The 24,192-nt window shown below is 41.4% G+C and overlaps 1 protein-coding gene across 2 annotated transcripts; it reads right to left on the bottom strand.

The window, feature by feature from the left end:
• Positions 1–2,452: 2,452 nt before the first annotated feature.
• Positions 2,453–24,160, bottom strand: Lerp (lysosomal enzyme receptor protein). 2 transcript variants are annotated; one of them, XM_002054097.4, is made up of 16 exons: positions 23,658–24,160; positions 23,104–23,314; positions 22,880–23,043; positions 22,533–22,816; positions 22,324–22,471; positions 22,147–22,268; positions 21,969–22,081; positions 16,711–17,153; positions 16,523–16,636; positions 11,237–11,383; positions 10,984–11,163; positions 10,801–10,927; positions 8,698–8,765; positions 3,583–3,829; positions 3,397–3,527; positions 2,453–3,338 (listed from the first exon to the last, which is right to left on the bottom strand). In XM_002054097.4, exons 1-16 carry the CDS (start codon positions 23,778–23,780, stop codon positions 3,258–3,260), a joined length of 2,703 nt encoding a protein of 900 aa, XP_002054133.3. In that variant the 5' UTR covers positions 23,781–24,160; the 3' UTR covers positions 2,453–3,257. The 2 variants fall into 2 exon arrangements, with proteins under 2 accessions (XP_002054133.3, XP_032295365.1); XM_032439474.2 differs by having other exon boundaries at positions 3,664–3,829; positions 23,658–24,159.
• Positions 24,161–24,192: the final 32 nt, after the last annotated feature.

The following is a 24,192-nucleotide window of genomic DNA, read 5'->3' as shown; positions in this document are numbered from 1 at the left end:
TTTTGGAACGTCATATCTCCGCGGAGTTATGTCGTTTTCGAACGTCATATCCGCGCGGAGTTCTGTCGTTTTGGAACGTCATATCTCCACGCATAGCCATTACCCGAGATATTAAAAAAAATATAAAAGAAAAAGTTTCATTTTTGCACCGACTTCGATTTTGAAAAAAAACGTGATGATTTGGATGGTCATATCTCCGCGGGGTTATGTCGTTTTGGAACGTCATATCCCCGCGGAGTTAGTCGTTTTGGAACGTCATATCTCCACGCAGAGCCATTACCCGAGCTATAAAAAAAAATATTATAGAAAAAGTTTCATTTTTGCACCGAACTCGATTTTGAAAAAAATCGTGATGATTTGGAAGGTCATATCTCCGCGCGGAGCTCTGTCGTTTTGGAACGTCATATCTCCGCGGAGTTATGTCGTTTTGGAACGTCATATCTCCGCGGAGTTATGTCGTTTTGGAACGTCATATCCGCGCGGAGTTCTGTCGTTTTGGAACGTCATATCTCCACGCATAGCCATTACCCGTGAAATTAAAAAAAAATATAATAGAAAAAGTTTCCTTTTTGCACCGACCTCGATTTTGAAAAAAAAACGTGATGATTTGGAAGGTCATATCTCCGCGAAGCTATGTCGTTTTGGAACGTCATATCTCCGCGGAGTTATGTCGTTTTCGAACGTCATATCTCCGGGGAGTTATGTCGTTTTGGAGCGTCATATCTCCGCGGAGTTATGTCGTTTTGGAACGTCATATCTCCGCGGAGTTATGTCGTTTTGGAACGTCATATCTCCGCGGAGTTATGTCGTTTTCGAACGTCATATCCGCGCGGAGTTCTGTCGTTTTGGAACGTCATATCTCCACGCATAGCCATTACCCGAGATATTAAAAAAAATATAAAAGAAAAAGTTTCATTTTTGCACCGACTTCGATTTTGAAAAAAAACGTGATGATTTGGAAGGTCATATCTCCGCGGGGTTATGTCGTTTTGGAACGTCATATCCCCGCGGAGTTATGTCGTTTTGGAGCGTCATATCTCCGCGGAGTTATGTCGTTTTGGAACGTCATATCTCCACGCAGAGCCATTACCCGAGATATAAAAAAAAATATTATAGAAAAAGTTTCATTTTTGCACCGAACTCGATTTTGAAAAAAATCGTGATGATTTGGAAGGTCATATCTCCGCGCGGAGCTCTGTCGTTTTGGAACATCATATCTCCGCGGAGCTATGTCGTTTTGGAACGTCATATCTCCGCGGAGTTATGTCGTTTTGGAAAGTCATATCTCCGCGGAGCTATGTCGTTTTGGAGCGTCATATCTCCGCGGAGTTATGTCGTTTTGGAACGTCATATCTTCACGCAGAGTGCGGAGTTCTGTCGTTTTGGAACGTCATATCTCCGCGGAGCTATGTCGTTTTGGAGCGTCATATCTCCGCGCGGGGTTCTGTCGTTTTGGAACGTCATATCTCCGCACGGAGTTTTGTCGTTTTGGAACGTCATATCTCCGCGCGGAGTTCTGTCGTTTTGGAACGTCATATCTCCGCGCGGAGCTCTGTCGTTTTGGAACGCCATATCTCCACGCAGAGCTATTACCCGAGATATTAAAAGAAAAATCATCGAAAAAGTTTCGATTTCGCACCGACCTCGATTTTGCCATTTTGTCGATTTGGGTCATATAACTTTGATTATTTTTTAACCGATCTTTATGAAATTTTCTACAGTATATCTTATTGTATCATAAAATAATTGTGTATACTGAAAAGTCAATTGCATTTAAATTGTGGCTTGAATTGGTTGGCAATAAAAGTTTGGTTATTAATTTATAGCTGTGTGGTATTAGCGGAGAGGTGGGGATAGGTATAAAATGAAAGATACTTGACAAATATATAATATTTAAGAAGCAAAATATCAAAATGACTCTAGCTCTTATTATTTACCAAACTTGCCCAAAAAGCAGGATATCGATATCGATTCTATTCGATTGCTTGGAAACGGAGTAAGTTATCGATTATCGGAAACAAAATCGATGTGCGCAGGCACTAGGAGCACCTACATCTAAAATTTCAAGTCTATAGCTTATATGTTCTGAGATCTTATATGTTCTGAGATCCTTGCGTTCATACATACGGACGGACAGACAGACGGACATGGCTAGATCGACTCGGCTATTGATGCTGATCAAGAATATATGTACTTTATAAGGTCGGAGATGCTTCCTTCTGCCTGTTACATACATTTGGATTTTGCACAAATACAATATACCCTTATACCTTATACCATTTTTAATGGGTTCATTACTTACCGTTCAGGACGTCAATTTCGTAAGATTTACAATTCGTCTATTCCGTTGGAGCTTAAGAAAAAGCTGTACCCCAGAAAGTTAAGCTTGGCGAAGAGGTTCAATCAGATAACGCTGATCCACAAGTGAAATATCATAAAACAATGTCAAAAATATGTTTATATATTTATTTTCGCTTATGTTTCTCAAATTCTTTTTATACAGAGTATATATAGATTTACATACAGTTATAATGGTATTTAAATTGAATTATTTTACAGCCGGCTTAATAAACTAAAAAACAAAAGTAAAAACGTTATACAACAAAAAAAAAATTAAGTACACATCGCCCAGTCTCATACAATAAAACGACAAACAAAAAAGGGTGTCAAACATTTTACCGCAGTATTGATTTGAAGATGTCAAATATAAGCCCGCAGTTGAATGCTTAAAACAGGAAAAGGGTTTGCTTACACATAACTAAAAGTAATGTTGCTTGGAAAAATACTTTAAGAGTTAAATCAATTGTCGCATGCAATTCTCTATTAGCAATTAGCTACATATATATATATATATATATATATGTGTGTGTGTGTGTATATATAGTAAAGTTTGTGGCTACGGGGCCTTATTGGGGTTTTGCCTTTACATATTTGAAGTGCAGGTATATAAAATATATAATATTGTTTAGGCATATACATTAATAGTTCCATTAAATTGGGTTTGTATGTTTGTCGTTGTCATCCAGACGTATTGTACATAAGTAAGTACATAATAGCTTTCATCAACACAATTCATTACTTGTCTACTATCAGTTTTTAATTCACAATCAGTTGCGTTTTCGGTCTTTGGTGTTAAACGTTCCTCACTTTGGGATTTCTCATGTCTTTTTTTAAAAATTTTAATTTTGTCTATGTCACTTGGTTAACTTTCTATAGCAATCAGTACGTGCCACAACCTTGTGTCTCGGTGTAGCCTTCTAAAGTAACATATCATCATCGCTTTCGGTAAACTCTCCATTCGGTTCCAGAAGCAGATTAGCCTCCTCGTTGGACTGTACCTGCAATAGAATCAATAGTTGGACAATGGCTAAACGACTGCTGATTAGTTAATTGTACCCTGGAATATCGCACCGCTGAGCCGCTTCGTCGGAAGAGTCGACGCACGCGCTGCCTTCGCGCCGGGGAGAAGGCAAACATTCCCACGCATGCCACAAAGAATGTCACCGACAAGATAATGCCCAGGATACCTGTAAATATAATGATGTCAACTGCTGCTAAAGGATCTTGGCTAGCTGCACTTACTGCCCACGGAGGCCGTTGGGCTGGAAACAGCTGCCACTATTGGGAATGTTGCAGCAGTTGTTGCTGCTTCGGCTGGCTTACCCGTTGCCGTCGCCGGCGTGCTAGTGGTGCTGGTGCTAGTTGTTGTACTAGGGGGAGTGGTGGTGGTGGTGGTGTGGTCTCCGGCATCCTGTGGCGGCACGCTGAGACCGAGAAACGAACAGATGCTCGGTGTGCGTTGCACATAGAGCAAACTGCACTGTGTATCCTGCAAACGAGATTCTTGTAATTAGAAACTTTCTTCATTAAGTGCAAAGAAAAATAATAAATAACTAAATTGATATGGAGAAAAATACATAAATTTCAACCGAAAGGCAATTGCTCGTTCCGTCCGGCGCTGCGCCGCGGCACGCTCCCGCCTGACCCATTGCCGTTTACAAAAGCTCTGAAAATTGTAGCGCAACAACTGTTTGCAACTTGTTTGCGCGCCCACAGCCTCAAGCCCGGACTCCGATCCAACCCCGTCTCCCCAGCTCCATCTACAGGGTCGTTGTCGCACGCCATCCGTCCGGCTGCACGCTGCGTGTAACACTTTCGGCCAAAGACCATTTCCGGCGCGGCCAACAGGAGCAACAAGAACCAGTACATGGCAGCGGGAGAAACAGCAACGAGGCGCTGCAAATGTGCGCATAATTTAAAAACTTTTGCGGCGGCTGCAACTGGCAACTGCAAGTGGCAAAAACTCGCGTTGCACAACTTTGCCGGCGTCCCGGGTCGCGCACCCGGCCGTGGCGCCGCCCCAGACACGAACTACAAACATGTCGAGGACGACGCGCAGGACGACCGTAGACGCATTAAAAAGTTTTCAGCCATTTAAAATCCCATTTCATTGAATCGCTAATTTTCCGACAACGTCGCTCCCGCTTCTGCAGACAAGTCCGCTTTTGCCTTTTGTTCCACTTGCCAGCTGGCCAAAAATAAGGACAACAACTACAAAACTGTCGCCGTGTTTGTGTTCGTCTGTGTGTTAGCTGATGTCTGTTTAGCGTGTGTTCTACGCAATTTAAACAACAATAGAAAGTTAAACAAGCAACCGCAGTTTGGAGCTGACGGATAAAAATTGCTCAATGACCAACTGGGTACAATTTCTGAAAAAAGTTTTTTTGGGGATTTCGGAATCGCATAAATTTCAATTTATATTCGAAATAATTTAACAAGCTGCTTAACTACGCTTATATTTTTTTTCTTAAATTAGGTTTCTCATAGAGCAGTAGACCAAAAATGGTAAAGGGGTTTCTGCCGGTCTGGCAAGTCTAGGTCAAGACTTTGCCACTTGCTTGGAGTTGCCACATTTACGCACAAATATAGCACCTCGTTGAAAAGCGATTGAGAAAAAAAACACAACTCAACTAACATGAGCTTTGCCAGTTGCATGAAACGGAAATCGGCATTAAACAATATTTAGTAGAATGTACTTAATTATACCAACTTTGCGGTTTAATAAAGTTTATTATTTAATATGCTAAACATCGTTTTTCAATGCCTTTTGTTAAGAAAATCAATTTGATCTGCATGAACACTAAGTGCTTATTTTTGCTTAATTGTCAAATGGAAATTAACGAGCAGCTGCAACCTGTTTGCACACACGTAATTGAGCATGAAATGTATGTCAAACATGGGACAGACGGATATAACCAGCGGAGCGAGCCTAAATGTCATTACGTGCACTTGGCAAAGAAATAAAATTAATAACACCTCGACGAAGTGTGTAATGCAATTAACCGCAATCAGACAAACACTCCCAACAGTACGTGTACGTGTATGTGGGAGGGGGCTGTGCAGTTCCCTAATACCAATCCATGTCCCATGGCCAGGACCCAGTTTTAGATCCATAGCTCAGCCCGGTGCGACTGCGTTCTGGTTGCCAGCCGCTTGCAGCTATTTGTGCGCTGGTTTAAATTTGGGTCAATTGGTTTGTGCCACATGCGAATGTTGCAACAAGCAACAACAAAGCGTCCCTTCCATGTTTACACAGCAAATACAAAGGAGAGGGAGAGGGGGGAGTAGAGAAAGCAAACAGAAATAAAAACGAAATAAAAATAACAACAGAGAAAGAGAGGGCCTATCACAAAATATACAGGCAAATATTTTCAATTGCTGACGGCGTCTCTTCTAGCAATTTGTGCGTAATGGACTACAACACTTATATGTGCGCGCGTGTGTGTGTGCGTGCGTGCGTGTAGGAGCGAGATAGAAGGAGGGAGGGAGGGAGAGAGCGTGTGTGTGTGTGTGTGCGTGTGTGTGTGCGTGTGTTTATTAAACCTCAAGCACTAATTGCTGCATTTTCGGCATTTCCCTGGAACAGGCCAATAAAGTTGCCAGCGCCGGACAGACCACTAATTACGAGCTGCTGCAAATTGACAATTTTTCAGCAACATGCGGTCGTCCCCTTCAATTACCTATATACCTAAGTAGGACAGGCACAGCAAAATCAATTAATAGATTGGAAAGCACATAACAAAACTGTAGCATACACAACAGCGCAAGGTTAAAGAGTAACCGACATTTAATTGGGGTATTTACGGGTCACGTTTTAAACAAAAAGATTCATGTCAATATTGAAAAGGCCAGAATCTTATTGGAGAATATGTCATCCACCTTATCTCTAAGTAAACCTGGAATTGTTAGAAGAAGTATTAACATCTCAAAGTGAAAATAAAAAACCATAAATCAATAAAGCGCAGCAAATTTTGCAGAAAGTCAACATTTCAAGTGCTTTCGTGGTGTCCAAACATAAATATTTAGAGCAAACATTGATACATAAACAAATTTAAAACGAACAAATCGGAAAATAAATATAAGTTGAATGCAATACATGCAGCCTAAGCTAAATAAAGGTTCAATAGCAATTCAATGACAAATAGGATTAGACAACTATTTTAGGAATTACTTACTTATTTAATATATTTAACTTTTTGAATAGGCAAGTCGTTCCTGACTAGCGTGAACAAGAAGACTTAAGTTCAATTAAGATACGCGCACAATAATTGAATTTTATGAGGCGTGCATTATGCTTGGGTGTAAAATATGCAACAGCTGCTGCTGCAATGACAGAGACAATTATTTGATAAACAAGAAGCAACAGCAAAGCACAGGAATGAAGCTGACGCAGGGTCAACGCCAGTCAACGGCACACAAAGGCGTAATCAAAAGGCAACACAACTTACAAACAATGGCTCCGAGAGAAACTAGAGCTGAAAGCCGCTGCTGCAACTGCGATCTGTGGCAAGGGCCAAGACCCTAAGAAAGGGGCAACATGCTGAAGCTGTAGCAAGTCAGGCACGTGCATTTTTAGCTGCGATTGTTAAGCACAACAAAGGCTTGGGTCAAAACAATAGCATGCCTGGCGGCTAAAAGCAGCAGCAACAGCAACAACAACAACAACACCTTCTATGCAAAAGCAACAGACACCAAGCAAGCTTAAAAAAAGCACACTGCGGATTAAATACTCTTGCGAACATACGGCTAACAGTTTGGCAGAGAAGAATTAGGAGATGAATTGGAAAGCTCGTCAGCTATATAATACAAAAGTCATGAGCTAATTTGCGAGGAGCATGGTAGAGCTCGTAATTGCAAACTTGGGTGCGATATTTAGATTAACTTGAATGTTTTTCTGGCAAGAACTTTTCTTACGACCGTTCATACCTAAATGCTACCTTTACCTTCTCAAATTGGAAATAGTAAGTTTTATGACAAATGCTTTAAAACTGAGAGACCAAATAGAAGGACAACCCGGCTATAATATCGACTGTTAATACCGATCAAGACAATATACAAACGTAATGGGGTCGGAGATGTCGCCTTGTACGCGTTACATATTTCCATAGAACATAACAATGACCTATACAAGGGTATAAAAAATGGTGGCTGGCAAACCCAAAGGCTGCACAGGTTGGTAGGCAACATTCTTGCTGAAAGGCAGCAGCAACAGCTAAAGCAACAACGGCGACAACAACAACAATTCGGAATGGCTGGCAAAACGGATTTGCCAAGTGGTAAGCAGAACAAAGGACACCTGCCACATTGTTTTTCGCCCAGTTGTGCCACGTTGTGCGGTCTTTTTCTGCATATTTCTTATAAATTTTTACTTTGAAGCAGCCGCGCTCAGCTCCTGGCCAGACTTTGTCGAAGAAACTTGCTGAAACTTGCTGTTGGCGCAGCTAGCAGCAGGCCATGGACTGCACATACATGCAAAAATGTGTGTTAAATCCACTTCGGGCTTTTCGGCTTGTTGCGTCTTCCATGTCAATTTAATGTGCTCTCCCTTTAGCCCAAAAATGTATGCTACACTTTTCGGAACAAGGGTTCCTGTGGCTCTTATCCACTTGTCTTGGAATTTACCAAGTATTTAGCATGACATTTCCGAAATTAAGTAAGTTATTTGTGTTTTCTCATGTCCGCAATCGAAAGCAAGCCTAAAAGTTGGAATCCAAAATGCTTAAAACATATATAAAATAATCTAAGTTTAAAACTGATCAAGTTAGACCAAACAAGTAAGATGTTCTAGTCGGGAGCTCCCGACTAGGGGATACCCTGAACCCTCTTCTTCCAACATCAAATGCATATATATATTCTATTTTAGAAGCAACATATCATGTTTCGTGACTCTAGATATTATCATTTACCAAAATTGCCCAAAAAACAGGATATCGATATCGATTTTTATCTATTGCTTGGAAACGGAGTAAGTTATCGATTATCGGAAACAAACTCGATCTGCGCAGGCACTAGGAACACCTAAATCTAAATTTCAAGCCTATACCTCTTATATGTTCTGAGATCCTTCGGACGGACGGGCGGACGAGATCGACTCGGCTATTGATGCTGATCAAGAATATATATACTTATATATATATATACCTGTTACATACATTTTGATTTTGCAAAAAATATAATATACCCTTCAGGGTATAAAAATGCTCATGTATCCAAAGTAATTATCATAATTATTTAAGAGAGCACTTAGCACGAATGTATAAGCTTTAAGTCTGCATCTTTACACAGCTCAGTAACGAGTTCTAATTAAGTAATTTTATATTCAGATTTAACTTTTGTTTCAACAAGTTAGGTACTTACGTTTGTAATGCTGCTGGAACTCTCAGTTTGGTTGCTGCATATCAAACGCATCTGGACATTCATCTTGCCTGCGATGAAAGCAAACAGAACACAATTTAAAGGTTTTAATTAGTTGAAACGATGAAACAAAAATAAATATGAACAAAAAAAAAAACGGGGACTCCAAACACAAACTTGACCCTAATAAAAAGTGATGAAAACCAGACAAACCCGTACTAAAACAAAGCGGCATTTTATTTTAATTGACCGACAAACAACACAACACAACACACAACTGGGGCATAGCCCGGACAAGGGCAACAACAACATTGCTTAAATGAATCCTTATCATATTCCAAATGCCTGGCCATAGAGCCAGAACTACGGGTTTGGTTTGGGGCTGCTCTATGCTGCAAAGTTATCACATAAAAGCCAAAAATAATTATCACTGGAGACGACAACAAAAGCCGCATGATATGAGTGGCAAGGGAGGCGAGGCGCAGTGAAACAGAGGGTTAGATTTTGTGGCTGCTGTTGTCGTTCAAATGCACAGCATGTCCAATGTTTGTGGGTGCGTTAGTCAGTGGGTGTGTGTGGGTGTGTGTGAATGTGTGTGGATGTGTGTCAGACAAAATATGCACACCAACAACTCTGTGGGACGCATGGGAGGCGCAACTGTTTTGGGATTTGGGCTCAGACACACAGTCAACCAGAGAGCAGCAGCACCCCTTCAGCCCCCTTTAGCTGCTTGCATTTGTGCTCTGCATGTCGGTGAACATATTAAAATTGTCTGATCGCTTACAGATTGTCAACCACACACCCACCCATGCACACACACACACACGCTTGTGCCCGAAATGGGTCGACAAACAGAGTTTTATAATACTTAGTTGTATTCATTGTGTTGGGCTTTCAGCTGACTGAGGGAACGTGGCCATAATTAAATTGACAGTTTTATTGCCCGTTGCCATAACAAACAAAAAGTTTTATTTAATGGTAAAGTTCTATTTTTAAGTCTCACACGCTAGTGCCAATAAAAATCATGACCATGCACAAAACACTCGACAAAAGTCTGAAATATTTTGTGTGTGGGCCTTTAAATATTCATGGCTCGAATGCAGCAGCAAAGGCAGACACATAAAAAAATGTAAGCATGAAAAAAGAATGGTCTATGGGAATATACTGGACTGGGGGATACCCTGTTCCTGCTATAAATGTTCGTCTGAAATCAAAGCTGTCACTTAACAAGCGAAGGGATATACATCAAAACCTAATATTCATTGATTCTGCTTTTTGATTTACAAAAACCTTCACCTATCTCTTATATCTTCTGTGACTTCTGGGAACATTTAACCAACTAGGGACTACATGACGAGTCCATTAATGAAAAAATTGTGCTAAGTCAATATTATTTTTGATACAAACATAAATTTGTAAACTATATATAATTATAACCTTTTTACCATTCACGTTATTTTTACAGGGTATAAAAGTGCTCGGATTTGCACGAAGATTATTTAACCACATCTCGTCGACAATTTAATTTTTTGTTCCTGTATTTTTTGTTTTTTTCTGGTCCTAAAGTTTTTTTCCGCCTATTCTGATAATTTCAAGTACTTTGCGTTTTTGTCGGCTGCAGGATATAAAAGGCTGTTAGATAACAGCAAAAAAGAAAACACGCAAAAAAAAACACAAAATGGCGACAAGCGCAGCGCGAAAAAGTGTCGCATTCGCTGCAATGGCGCCCGAAAGCGGGCAACGAAAAAATTGTGTGAAGCGCTTGACGTAGCGTGTGTGTATGTGTTGAGTGTGTAGAATAAGGGTTATGGGGCGTAAGGGCGCGTAGATAAGGAAAACGGAAGTGCATTGGGCTGAGCGCCAATTCTAATGCGATTTTGTCATTATCCAAAAGGAGCTCAAAGCAACAGCAGCCGCTGCAGCTGCGAAAAAAAAGAGTGGCCAACAAAATGGCGTGCGGAAATGCGCGTGTTGCGCCAGCGGAAGTACAAACGGACACGGAAACGGAAGCGGAAACGGATACGACAAGCGACAAGCTCTCTATCCGTTTCTCTCTTCAATAAGAACAAGAAACACTAATCGAATTAGCCTATAAGCTTGACTCACCCTCCTTGCCGCAGCCGGGTAGGTCGTGTGTGAAGAACAAGTTGACCAAATCCTGCGAGTAGTCCGTGTTGGCCTTACGATCCAATCCGCATATGTTTAGCTCCAGTTTACTTTTGTTGTAGTCGATCTAAGTAAGAGTTAGCTTAGAATTATAGCATATCGGGTTGTTGATCTCAAACTCACCTCAATCTTGCCGCCCTTTGTAAAGGAGGCATTCCTAACATTGTAACGCATGTTCAGCTCATCCTGCACAATCTCACATGTGTCCGCACTAAAGCTACAATCATGCGACGGGCAAATCACACTCGTGTCCCAATCAAAGTGATAGTTGCAGTCATCAATGAAAGTCAACACCGGCTGACCCTGCAATAATAAAAACAATCATAAACCATTAACTCAATTGCCGCAAATGCCGTCACATCATCTCGATACTTACGCGACCCGCGCGCATGTTACACCTGAAGTGAATGCGAGTGGAGAGTTGCATGGCCTTGTCGTTGGGGCAAGGATCACCTTTCACGTAGAGCAGCTCAGCGTTGGTGCGGTTGATAGGCGACATGCTAACCAGTGGAAAACCAAGACTCTGCAATCAGAAGAGAAATATATTGATAGATACTGACCAAAGAGTTATGAGCAAAAGACTTTAAAACAGGTATGTCAGTTGATTGCTGTGCATGTCCATGTCCACTCATCGATGCAGCGTGTGGCCAAACACATGTTGGACTTTATGGGAGAGATTGCCGCAAATAACGAGAAATCTCTATCAGACTCACGTTTACGTTCAACGCGTTTGTCTTTGCTATTGCCCGCTGTCCAAGGCCAGAGCATTTGTTTTTTTTTTTTCGAACAGGTCATGCGTTTGAGTGGCCCCATATATCGATGTGGACAATGTCACGATGAAACGATAAGCAGCCAAACGGATGGACAAAACGTTATGGCCCCTGGCAGCCAGTAACCCTGGGACAGTCAATGCAGCACAAACGACAACTTAATGGATGGCATTTTCCAGATTTCAGTGTGGCCGCCGCAAAAGCTATATAAGCTGGTAAATAGTTAATAGCGGCCAGGTCAAAGGGTTAAACAGTCACGCATATCAAATAACAATAAACAAATGATTTATTATAAAACAAATAAGAGCTGCAAAATCTAAATTGTGGCACGACTCACAAGTAAATTGTTTGCGGTGTTATAACAACACTTGCAATGCCTGCTTAAGCTGAGAGCAGCAGGATGCAATGTCCTTAGCAAGGCATTAGCTGTGCAAATTGCTCAATAATCGACCTTTTTGTCGCCTGTTCAATGACGCTGCGATTGCAACAGGCGTTGGCAGCACCCACACTGGCAAAGCAAGCAGCACGCGCCAACCCCAAACTCCAAACCCCATTGTGCACCGTTCTGTTGCTGGCAAGCAGGCAGCTTAAACAGTGTCACCAGCAGACAGTCAACTAGGCAGCCAGCTAGCCAGTTGGGGCATTCAACTGGCGACGTGCGCTTAATGTCCAAAGTGGAGCAGTTGCAGCACCATGGCAGCAGCCAGGGCAATGGCTGCCGCTCGAGTGGCACAAGATTTATGCCCCGGGTCAGCGTTGTCGATGGTGGCAAACGTTGCACATGTTGTCGTCTCATCTTAAACGTATTAGCCACTGGCGGGCAGACGGCACAAACTCATTTCGTATGCAGCTCAGGCAAGGTTTAAGCAGTTTGCTCTATTATTTATTGCTAACCGTTACGCTAGCTGCCAGTTTTTTTTTTTGCTTGTGCCCTATCCTTCGTCCGCTCTCTGCTCCTGCCCATTGAAAATCCATTGAAAACTCAAAATCTGAACTAATGCGGCATCAGCAAACAACCAGCTGACAGCAGCAGCATTTAGGAATGTCCTTCAACAGGCAATGCTCATTAGCATTAGATATAGTTTGGTAGTAGGTTAGGTTTTTAAACATAGTATATAAATTTATATATATGTATGTATGTATATATATATATATGCATGTTGAGCTGGCGCCAGCTTATCAGCTTAGCTGTAGACGGCAAGTTTTGAGGAACTTGCTGTTCCGAAATTTATTGAAAAACTTTCTTATCGTATTGGTACAAGCGAACGAGTGCTGTTTGTCTATGTTCCCTGGCCGCTTGTTTATATTTTCTTTCAAGTTTCGTAAACTTTTCGCTCAACAGAGAAGAAAAAACCGGAAAAGGGAAAGCATAGACCAGACCAAAAGAAGAAAAAGAAAACAAATAATAAGTAAAGCCAGCTTAATTGTTTGCAGATACCAAATAAATAAGTTGTAAAATAAAGATCTATTCAAAAAAAAAAAAACATCAATAAAAACAGAAAACATACTTAACAATAATAAGAGCGCCTTATTTGGTAGTGCTAGACTAATAGATACCCTTTACGCAGCAGAGTTTGCAAGCATTCATATTTCACATACAATTTTTCAAAAGCACGAGTCAATAGTACGCTCTTTCTTATTTTTAATTATTCTATTTAGTCAAAATAAGAAATCATAATATAAGGGAGGGTATATTTGATTTCCTAATTCGCTCAAAACTATAATACCCTTCTTAGCCATTTTCAACGGCAAAAGGGTATTAGCAGTATGAACAACTAGCAAGAAAGCAAAGTCAAGTTGTTGCTGTTGAAAATCAGCTCCGCACAGAACTAAATGAAAACTTCAAGTCATGTGTGTGTCGTCGCATTTCAATTGCACTCTAATTGAAAGCACAGGACAACAACAAAAAATGATATAAGCAATAGATAGAAAAGTATCTGAACACGAAATCAAACAGCAGCAGCAGAGAGCTTCTTAATCCGAAATGTGCTGTCTCAACAATTTCCAATGACTTTTTGCACACTTAATTGCTGCCCAGTTAGCTGATCAAACTTAAGTGCTTCATGCTGAGCAGGGTATAGAGTAGAACAGAAGTGGCCCGTTGTGTATTTGCTGCTAAAACTTCATTGAGTTGAAAACGAAAAAAACAAAATAAATAAAAAGAAAAGAAAAGTAAAAGCTTCAGCTCAAAAGCAATAAAGATTTGTGCAAGTTCAGCGTTTGGAGAGCTGAGAACTCGCAACTGTGCTCAACTGGCAGAGGACATGGCGAGCGTGAAGCATTAGCATCAAATGTCCTGTGGCGACACGCAGACCAAAGACATGGCTAGCCAAAAAGACGCCCAGAATTGTATTCCTGCTTGTGTGTGCTTCACAATGGGCAGCAGCATAATTTGCTTCGTCCCAAACAACAAAACAATGTCTGCTAAATTTAACCAAAAATGTTCGACTGGCTTAAAGGTATTTCAGTATTTGCTGAGCAAATTCTACAAATACCAAACATAGTTCGACTTCGGTTATTTTTTGTTTCTTTTTTTTTTGTGCATTGCCCATTAACAGGTTGCATGCAACTTGGCAATGCAAGGCACATGCCACAGCCAAATTTGCAGCGTTCGCTGAAGACGCTGCATGACAATGAGCTGCAGCAGAAGAAGCAGCAGCAGCGCATAGCACAGCGATTCGAACGCAGTGACAGTTAGAAAATCAAATGTGCCAAGTCAATGGGTCTCAAGGATATGGCTTAGGATGTGCAACTGGCAGCACATTAAAATATCTGCAAATGCCGGAGTGCAAATCCAATGAAGAAGCAGCACCAGCAACATCAGAGGCCAAACGACTTTCGACATTTGACAACTGTCAATGAGTGTGGGTGGGCGGGTGCTTGAAAGGGCTTGGGGTTTGGTTGCTTGAAGTAAAGAGTTGCCCGTTAAAGTGCGCGTCAGCAGCTAGCAGCACATTTCCGTTTCCGCACACGAAATGCCGCTGAAAACGGAGCATTTTCAAAATGCAAAACGTGGCGCAAATGTCAACAGCAGCAGCCACTGCCAGCGACTACCAGTGACTCCCTGCGTATGCGAATGTGTGCCTGCTGTGCAAATAAAGCAATATAAATTTTAGAAAAATATATATAACCATGGCTACGTTATTTCTAGGCCAGTGGCATGCAAACAAAACCGACGGCACTTTGCCCCAATCGACAACAGTCAACCCCAACCGTACCCCATCCCCACTCGGCCGCAGTCAATCTCTCCACTCTCACACATACCCCCACGAACAGCCGGAAATGTTCTGCACAGCACGTCGCATGGGGCACACACATTTCCCCATGCACCGCACAACTCCTAGCCGGAGAACGGTTTGTGTGTGGCGCAAGGGCGCATCCAACCACTGTGATGGCTGTTGGCCGCTAAAAGCTGTTTTTACAGTTTTATATGCATAAATTTATTTGTATGTATACATATATGTTCGTCTGTGTGTGCACATATTTTTACACCAGCGTCAACGCCATAGCCGCATTTTGCCATATCCTTCCGTACGGTTCCATTCCGTTGCCTTCTGCTATGTTACGTTCACAAATTTCGCGAGCCACGCAGCCGCACCGACACCCCTATCCGCGGCAACCGGGCCCCGTTATTTGCAGCGCGTACGTGCTTATTTTTTTTAACAACTTGAACAATGTTTTTGCCTCAGGCATGTGATAAAAATTATGTTTTTAGGGGGAGAATTGCGGGCACTGCCTGAGGCATACGGCACGCATTCCATGTCGCTGGCAATGATTGGCTCGCTCAGACAGCGCAATATAATTCATATAATTATTGCATGAGAGAATCTCAACTTTGCGATCCAAAAGGAAGTGGCCCAAAAATTAATCGATGAAATAGCCGACAGTTTTGAGGTTTTATCCTAAGGATTCAGGTCTAAAGAGTGTGTTAAAATGGCTACGAAGACTGGCATATTTAAAAATATATGTACTTTTTATAGAATTAAAAGTCATGGTAAATGGACATATTTATAAAGAGTGCACAGAAATGCACTACAAAATTACGAAGTGAGGAATTCAACGTGCATAAAATTGAATAAAGTCATTTAATTAAACTCAAAACTATTTATCAGTAAACAGAGAGACAATAAGTCAGAGCTAAACACATATGCATATGCATATCTATTGATAATCTCGATATCGTAAGAGATCTAACATAATCTGTGAAACAAATTGCAGCACAAATTTTCAGCACATTCAGACATCTGTGCAGCACAAAAGCCCGACAATGTTGGCGAGCAATTTGTAGCCTGATCTGAAATCTCATTTCAAGCGAATTTCATTGCATACTTTTGTGGGCTTAAGTACTTATTTAAGCGCAGGCCAGCAGGACACCCAAGCACACACACACACAGAGTGAAAGGGAGAGAGGAGGGACTCAGCTGGAAAATGGGCAAATGGGCGTGCTTACAATTTGTGGCATTAGGCAACTTTTAGGCACTGGCCTCAGTCAGCTCCAATAGCTGTCAACGGCAGGCGGGCGGCGACGGAGTCGGTTGCGCCGCTTAATGAAGTAACCAAATCCACTGGTCACTCACTGGTGCCTAGCGGCCACTGAGTAAAGAGTGGCTGGCGGCAACTGTAGAGTGTAGTCTGGCTTAGCAATTGGATTTGCTGCATATTTAATGCATGAATGGCGACACAAATTTTTTGGGCATTTGGCCAAACGGCTTAATGTGCAAATTGAAGCGTTTAGCATGAACTAATGTGCTTATGAGTCGCAAAAATATTCAACTGAAATTGGTGCCAATTACGAACAAAGTACAGCGCGCACACACACGCACACTCACGAACAGCAACACATACGCTTGAGCTGAGGCTTAAGCTTATAAGCCGCTTTGGCTGGTACTTACCTGCTCCTCCTCGGGCGCACCAGCTGCCGACATTTTGGCCATGCAGGCACCTGAACCGCCGGCGCAGCCTAATTGGTATTTCGGCACTAATGGACGGCACACATTCAAAAAGAACTGCAAGGACAAAGAGAAAAGGCAACTAGTTAGATAGCAGCTACACCTATGGGAAATCAGCGGTCGACACTCACCTTTGTGTTTTTGGGCAACTGCTGCTGCTGCTTCGCCGGCAGCTCAACCCGAGCCTCATAATTCTCATTGGCGTTAATCAAGGGGGTTAGGTCGACCAGTTCTTCGCCACCGCCACCGGTGCCATCCTCCGAGTGCTCCACATAGACCTTCACTTTGCATCTAATCTGCTGTTGGCAGGCGTGCTGAGTCTTGTATTGAATTAACAACTGACAATTGGAGTCCTCAATTATTTGTACAGCATCGATGTTGGCGCTGGTGCCATTGTCCTTCGTTGCATTGTTGGCACAAACAAATTCGATTTTTGTGGACCACCGCAGGCTGCCGTTTCCGCAGTTAACGCCATCCTCGTACAGCAAATACGGCGACCCGCTCTGATTGAAACGCAAATGCGAATTGAAGTTGCCCAGTCCATAGGTCGCGCCATTCTCTTCATAACAGGCGCCTGCAAGTGCACAAGTAAAACCAAGTGAGTCCCAGCCTGTGTTAGACATGTGCACAAAAACTGTGACAAGTGCCGCGCCAAACTGCGCATAACAAACCGACACCCGCTCTACCCCCCTCCGCCATCGCAAAGCGAAATGTCAGCCAAATGGAGCCGTTGCCATAAAAGCAACGTCCATCAGCCGATCAAAGGCAAAATTAATTGTTGCTCTTGTTTCGCCATCTATCGAGCTCGCTTTTCTTATCAACTGCCATTGACTTTAGGCCAGCTCAAACTGTGCTCTAGGTGAAGCCTTTGACAAATGCTAAATGACTCTCAATGCGCGGATGGATGCACAGACGTCTCTATACTGAATTATTTATGTATGTGCTCCATAAACGTTATATAAAAAAACTAAATTAAAATCGTTTAAAGAGATCTCTCTAATAATTGAATGGTTAAACAAATATTTATAGATAATTCTCTATAATATGCTTATGAGAAATCTAGCGCGCGATATGTCGTTTATATGTTTGTTGTTTATTTATCGCTTTATCTATTTATTCATTCATTTATTAATTCTGTATAAATAGTATAAGCTCAATTGGTTATCCGACTTATTTTAGTGTAAATAAAGTCGAAGCAAACTTACATTAATTAAATGTGGTAATTTATAGACTTCACATTGGATATTAAAAATATACTTATAGGTAAGGCATTCTTACAATTCCAAGATAACGTTTCGTTCACCCTTTTTCAATTACTTTCAGCACTAAATTGCGCTTCTCCTCCAAGAACATCATTCACATTGCCCGATTTTGATTGCAACGCGTCTAGTGGACAGCATTGTGATTGGGATTTGACTAGAATATGGTAATTTCACTCAACCACACTCTCTCCCTTTCCATCTATCACATTGATGCTTCTGGCTATCTTTCCATTTGTCTATTTTAGTACTTTATTGCACATGCCACAACAGGAAACGAACAGGAACAACAACAGAATCTGTTTGATATCGTTGGCTTTTTGATTTGGCCACACAGGTTGACCCTCCCTTTCGACTCAACCGAACAAAAATCCGATTGAAGTGGTTTTTTCCCTCGAATTGAAAAGAAATCGACTGTCAACTAAATTGATAAATGAGAGTTTCGTAGAAGCGTGACAATACTTATACAAGCATCTGTGCACCCCGATGATGTATACGTGTGTGCATGTGTGTGTGTTTGTCTGTGTACCCTATGGAAACATGCAATCGAGGCTTGCAAAGCAAATGAAAGCGAGTGAAACGAACCAACTGATGCCATCAACTCATGACCACCTTTTGGCTTTCAAATCATTTCCGTGCCAAGATTAGCTGTGAATATAAATCTGCTCTTCCAAAAAAAAAAAATAAATAAATAAATAAAAGAAGAGAGAAGAAATAGTTCTGCTACAAACCACTCACAAATTCAATTGCAAACCAATCACAGCTCGGCCAGCGCCCAAGGGCCATCACAAAATGTGTAACCACAAGCCAAGGCCGAGCTAAAAATGAAAACAATCAAATTGGTCAATTCTATTGAAATTGTATGAAAGGGTTAACTATAACCAGGGCCTAGACAAAGCTGAACTTGTGGCGTTCATGAGGCAATAAATTTAAGAGTTGATATCATATATATATATACTTTATACATATTGCATTAACATTCACAGGGCAAGAAATAAAAGACGACAACAAAAACGAAACAAAACTCTAGCAACTTGAATTTCAATAAGAAAACAGTGAAGAAAACGCCGAGAAAAGGGCTCAAAATATTGGCCAGCAAGACCAAAACAAAAAAAAAAAGACAAGTACGAACAGCAATCCTCGGCTAAGCGCCTATTAAATACCCTTGTAGTCATTGGAGTTAAGTAAGGAAAATTGCGAGGCTACTGATTGCTGAGTTTGATCAACACAATTTTTCAATACAAAAATTATTTGCATACCAGTAATCGGATATTTGCTAAGAAGCATAGTAGAGCTCTAAAATGCTGAGCTCGGATAACGTCTCTTGAAAACCAAAAATTTATTTGCTATGCAAGAAACTAACTTCTGACTAATCACTCCTATGATCAAGAATGTCGAACATGTCACCTTCAATGCGTTACACATTGCAAGACAGAATTGTAATACCCTCTACTAGGGTATAAGAATGTGAAAAACAAACGTATAAACGATTTAGTAGCTGCTTTGCTGGCACATCCTGGCGCGTCCTGGTGCAAAACAGCTGCTGGCAAGTGTCAGGAATGGGGCGTGTCTCTAAATTGAATCTGCCCAACAACAAGGCAACAGTAAAATCCAAAGCAAAAGCAAAAACTCACATAAAATACAGCAAGAATTGAATTGGGAGAAAAATAAGAATATATAAATTGAAAATTACAAACATTGTAGCATGCCAACTGCTCCACTGGCAAATAAACACTCACATAACACTATTTGGAGAGGTTATTTTTGCATTGGCTTTTCATGCAGCCGACATTCAGCTGCATTTGTTGGCCATAGCTTTTGGCATTACAAGCCGCTTGTCAGGCACTTTGATCAACATTAACAATGCCAATGGCCTTTTCGAATTTCATACGCACCGTGGACTAATGGCTGAGTCCATCAGCTGCATAAAAACGACGCACAACATCGACATTTGTAAATTGATATTGATGCGATTGGAAACAGAATAAACATTCATCATTTATCATTTACACCTGCATACCGATATCTAAATAGCAATAGGCAGCGAAATGTTTTCCTAAATACACTTTCGTACATGTTTGAATTTCAAATGCAAATTACATAAAATGACAGCGTGCAACGTGCGCGGCATAAGCAATTAACAACATTTTATTGCCGCTAACTCAGCGGCCCTGTTGGTAATAACCATGGCTATAACTTGCAGTCGGACAGCGTGCACCAAATGCGCTGCAAAAATGCTTCCAAATGTAGAATTCAATAAAACACCAATGCAACAGTAGTACGAAACTACAAACGATTCCATTGTTTTGCCCATGCCAATGAATTCTTAGCTAAATTCAGATTTTAGTCGACCTGCACGTTACTCTAGTTAAGTGAAGTTAAATTCAAAACTATACCCATACATCTAATACCTATTAATTAAATTAAATTATGAGCAAGATTTATATAGAAACTATATAATAGGCAATTGGAAAATATGTTAAAATATCCATGCCACAAGACCAGCTCCATCAAAAAGTATTCAAGAACTTAAGTAAATTTCATAATTTGAACTGTATAAAATAATTTGATAAATAAAAATGAATACACGCTAATTGCTGCAGGCTGTATTCAATTTTAAAGATAGTTATAATTAAATGTGATTCACCTTTTTTATCCTTAAGCCGCACAGGGCATATACAACAACAACAACAACAACAACAGAAAGTACATGCAGCAATATGGCATCTGTCAGTGTCGTCTGGGCGCCAGATATCAGAGCTGCATATAGAATGCATGCGTCGTCCACGTACAGCGCTTTTCGCGTGACCGTGTCTGCTATTTGCTTAACAAATGAAATTTTCGTGTAGTGCCCCGGAAAATGCTAGACCGCATGCGCCTCGCCCCTATCCATATCATAGCCGCGTCGGTGTCTGGGCCGGATAGCAATGTCAGTTGCCAAATGCAAGTGGGCTTATTTATTTGTTTAGGCCCAGCGGTGGCCATGATTTTGTGCCCAACTCTCGTTGCCCGCCGATGTTTTAACGTGAGCCGCGAGGCAGCCCAGCCAAGCAAAAAAGGACGCTACAACGGAAATGCGTCTGCAGTCAACTAGAAATGCAGGCACATTTCTCTGTATGTAAGTGTGCGTATGTGAGTACGATGGGGTTTGTGTGTTAGTGTTTTGTATATTTCATGGATATGCCCAAGCACGTTTGCCCTGGCAACAGCCCATATGGTTTATATTTACTGTTTTTGTTTGCAACAGCACAGCGCTTTCATTTTTTGAGCATATTGGCAATCGAGTCCACCAACTCAAAGACAAGTGTTACAATCTATGAGCACCGAATAGGAAAGCTGGCCATATCAGTAGCTTAATCCAGAAATATTTTTATTGCGTAGCTACCTTTACCGACATTTAAACGTGCCTATTCTTATACACTTTAAAAAGTTTTTTGCTGTCCTTTCACATTTTTCTCTATGCTCCGATCATGGTATATAAATAAGTATCGCTTTAAGATTTGCTCCATACGAATTCCCCATATTAACTCATGTCATGCGTGTAAATAGAGCAATAGAGCTTCGGTGGGTTCATCATAAAATAATTGCACACTCACGGGTCTAATTTTAAAATGGAATATTTCATTTCAGGGACTCGGGTTGAGTACACAAGTATTATACCACGTTTATATACATATATGCATGCAGACATGTAAGCACATAAACTATGTAAATGTATTTATGATGACCGCATCAGAAATGTGAATCATCATCCCCAGAGTTTAAAAACGCGCAAATAAAGACAGATGTGCATGCGTACAAAACGGCAAGGAATTTAAAGCGTCAGCTCGAAACTTAACCGGCTCATTCCAATATATTCAACATACTGAGTAATATTTTTAAGAACTTGTTGGATTGGGTTGGCAAGTTGAAAAGTAATCTATTTAAAGGGTTGCCCGCAGCGAGTCAGCAGAATTTCCTACTTTTCTCGCACTTAAATATACGGCTATTAAAATTTAATTACATCTGCTCTACCACGCATGTAACGTGCAACATGCAAGGTGGAAGCTGCCATACGTGCAACGTCGACAGCTGCTGTGGCTGCACTTAAAATCTTCGTTAATAATTCAGACAACAAATGACCGACTTACCACCATTCGCCATGCAGGGCGTACCAGCGCTAGCGCATACGGCCACATTGTAGATTTTACCATCTTTGGTCAATTTGTGCGGCGCGAGGCTACTGAGCGGACTCAGGTCCAGACTGTGCAAAATAAAAACAGAACGAGATATATTCTCCGTAAGCTACATGAAAAGAGGTTTACTCACAGCTCATTGCCCGCGGCCACGGCCGTGCACGGTTTGATATTCTTGCAGGCCAGAGGTGTGGAAAAGCTGAACTGGTAGGTGCAACCATCTTGACTAGAACCCATGAACTCGGGATGTGCATTCTGCAAAAGGACAACATTGTAGCTCATACCAATAATATTATCTTCATGAACGTACCATAACACTTCTGTCGCAGTAGAAATTAACAATGCTGGTATAGTTAACGCTAGAATTGCCTGCACACGGCGTCGAGGATTCGTGACGCAACAAAGGCTGGCCGTCTTTAATGACGGGCTTCGACTGTACATTACCAAAGTTAATGAAACTGCAAACAAAAAGATAGCTTATAGATAAATATATAAAGCATTTAAATAAACAATCCGTACCGTTTCTTTAGATCGCTGACCTTGGGCGAATACAAGCAAATGCTGCTGCCGGCTGGGCACATGGCGTTCTCGCCATAAAGCACTGGCTTGCATACATTGATAATAAAGAAGCCCCCCTGCCGGTCTGAGGTTCTATAGTTGACATCGCTAAGCGACATCAAATCGAATGTATCTCCAGTATTTGTGTAGCTCACGCTACAGGTATTGGACTGAAGCCCATCCGGTATAGATAAGCAAGCCAGGGGTGTCTCATAGGTAATGTAAAAGGAACAACTGTCTTCAGCCTGCAAATAAAAACCAAAATATTTTATCATTTCACACGTAGGATTAAAGACATATTAATTTACATAAGCCGTTATATGCAGTGGATTGGCATCCAGCGTGTAGTCGCAACTGAGCAGCACATGCAGCTGATAGTTGTCGTTGTCGTTGGTTCCATTTTCACATTTGGCACCACTCAAATAGTCGAGATACATTTTACCATTGTGATAGTGCAGCTCATGCTGGCGGCCTATAAGTACAGAAATGTTGAAGCACCAAGTGATTTTACAATGGATCATATAACGCTTACCCAGCACATACTCCTTGCCTTGCTTTTTGAGGCAGGCAGCCACATTGCTCTCGTTGTTACAGCTGTGCGTCAGATTGCTGCATATGTTAAACTCAAAGGAATCATTGCTAAAGCTTCGCACCACATGTGCCAAATCCGAATGTAAGCCGCTAAAATCAAACTTATAGCCATAGACGGGTTCCGTCAGCGTACAATCGCGTGTTGAAAAGTCCTGTAAACATACGAAATTACATTAAAATATAACCGCCACTGTTATCAGGCTGTTAACGTGCTGTTAACTGTCGATAGGTGGTTTTGGTGCTTGGTAAGTTGCCTGATTGATTGCTAACATATAAAAGACACAAAGCCCAATGTGAACACCAACACATACAGACACACGCCTATATATTGCTAGCCAAATTGTATGGCTTATCGTTCCTTTACCTGTTAACATGGCAACAAGTGCGCAGTAAGAAATGTGTACAGCTGTAAGCGAGTGGCCCAAACACGGTAACAAAAACAAACCAATAAAATCTTGCAGCACACCCTCAACCCATCTCCCGGCAACCACTCACCAGCTGATTTGCGTCATCCCCAGCGCTTACACTGCATGCAAACGCAAGCAAAATGACCAGCATCGGCGTCGATATGGCGCCACAAATCCCTGTTTTGCGTATATTACTCATTGCAACAACCATAACTCCTCCATAAATATGTGTCGGCGATTTTGCAAATATTGCAGAACAAAGAATTTGTTGTTGTGCCCAAGTGGTTAGCACTTTTGCGCATCAAGTTCGAATGTTATACGGCTTATCAGATATACTCGTTGACTGCTTTGGTGTATTGTTTATTTAGACACGGTTAGTATTATTGCCGCTTCGATTTTTCAAAGACCGCTTCCTTATCTGAATAGCGCGCTAGAACTAACGAACGATAAACACAAGTCGGGCCCACACAATGAATCACATTAATTGTACGAACGCTTGCTTATTCTAAACAACTAGCTGCAATTTATGCAACGCAGCAAATTTAATTAAACACAAACTCGGATAACGGCACCAGCGGAGCCGTAACGGGTTGGTGCAAATGCAAGAACAGCAACAGCAAAAA

The sequence above is a fragment of the Drosophila virilis genome, chromosome 2 (genome assembly GCF_030788295.1).
Source record: "Drosophila virilis strain 15010-1051.87 chromosome 2, Dvir_AGI_RSII-ME, whole genome shotgun sequence".
NCBI classification, from domain to species: domain Eukaryota; kingdom Metazoa; phylum Arthropoda; class Insecta; order Diptera; family Drosophilidae; genus Drosophila; species Drosophila virilis.
The sequence above is the reverse complement of the archived record's forward strand: the minus strand, read 5'-3'. Positions and strand labels throughout refer to the sequence as shown.

Bases quoted from the DNA above. Each gene is read 5' to 3' on its own strand.
- Lerp (XM_002054097.4), bottom strand. From the start codon at position 23,780: ATGGTTGTTGCAATGAGTAATATACGCAAAACAGGGATTTGTGGCGCC. The intron at 22,082-22,146 runs GTGAGTAAACCT...TATTTTGCACAG, and splicing joins GTGGCCGCGGGCAATGAGCT to TCTGGACCTGAGTCCGCTCA. The intron at 8,766-10,800 runs GTGAGTCAAGCT...CTTTCATCGCAG, and splicing joins ACCCGGCTGCGGCAAGGAGG to GCAAGATGAATGTCCAGATG.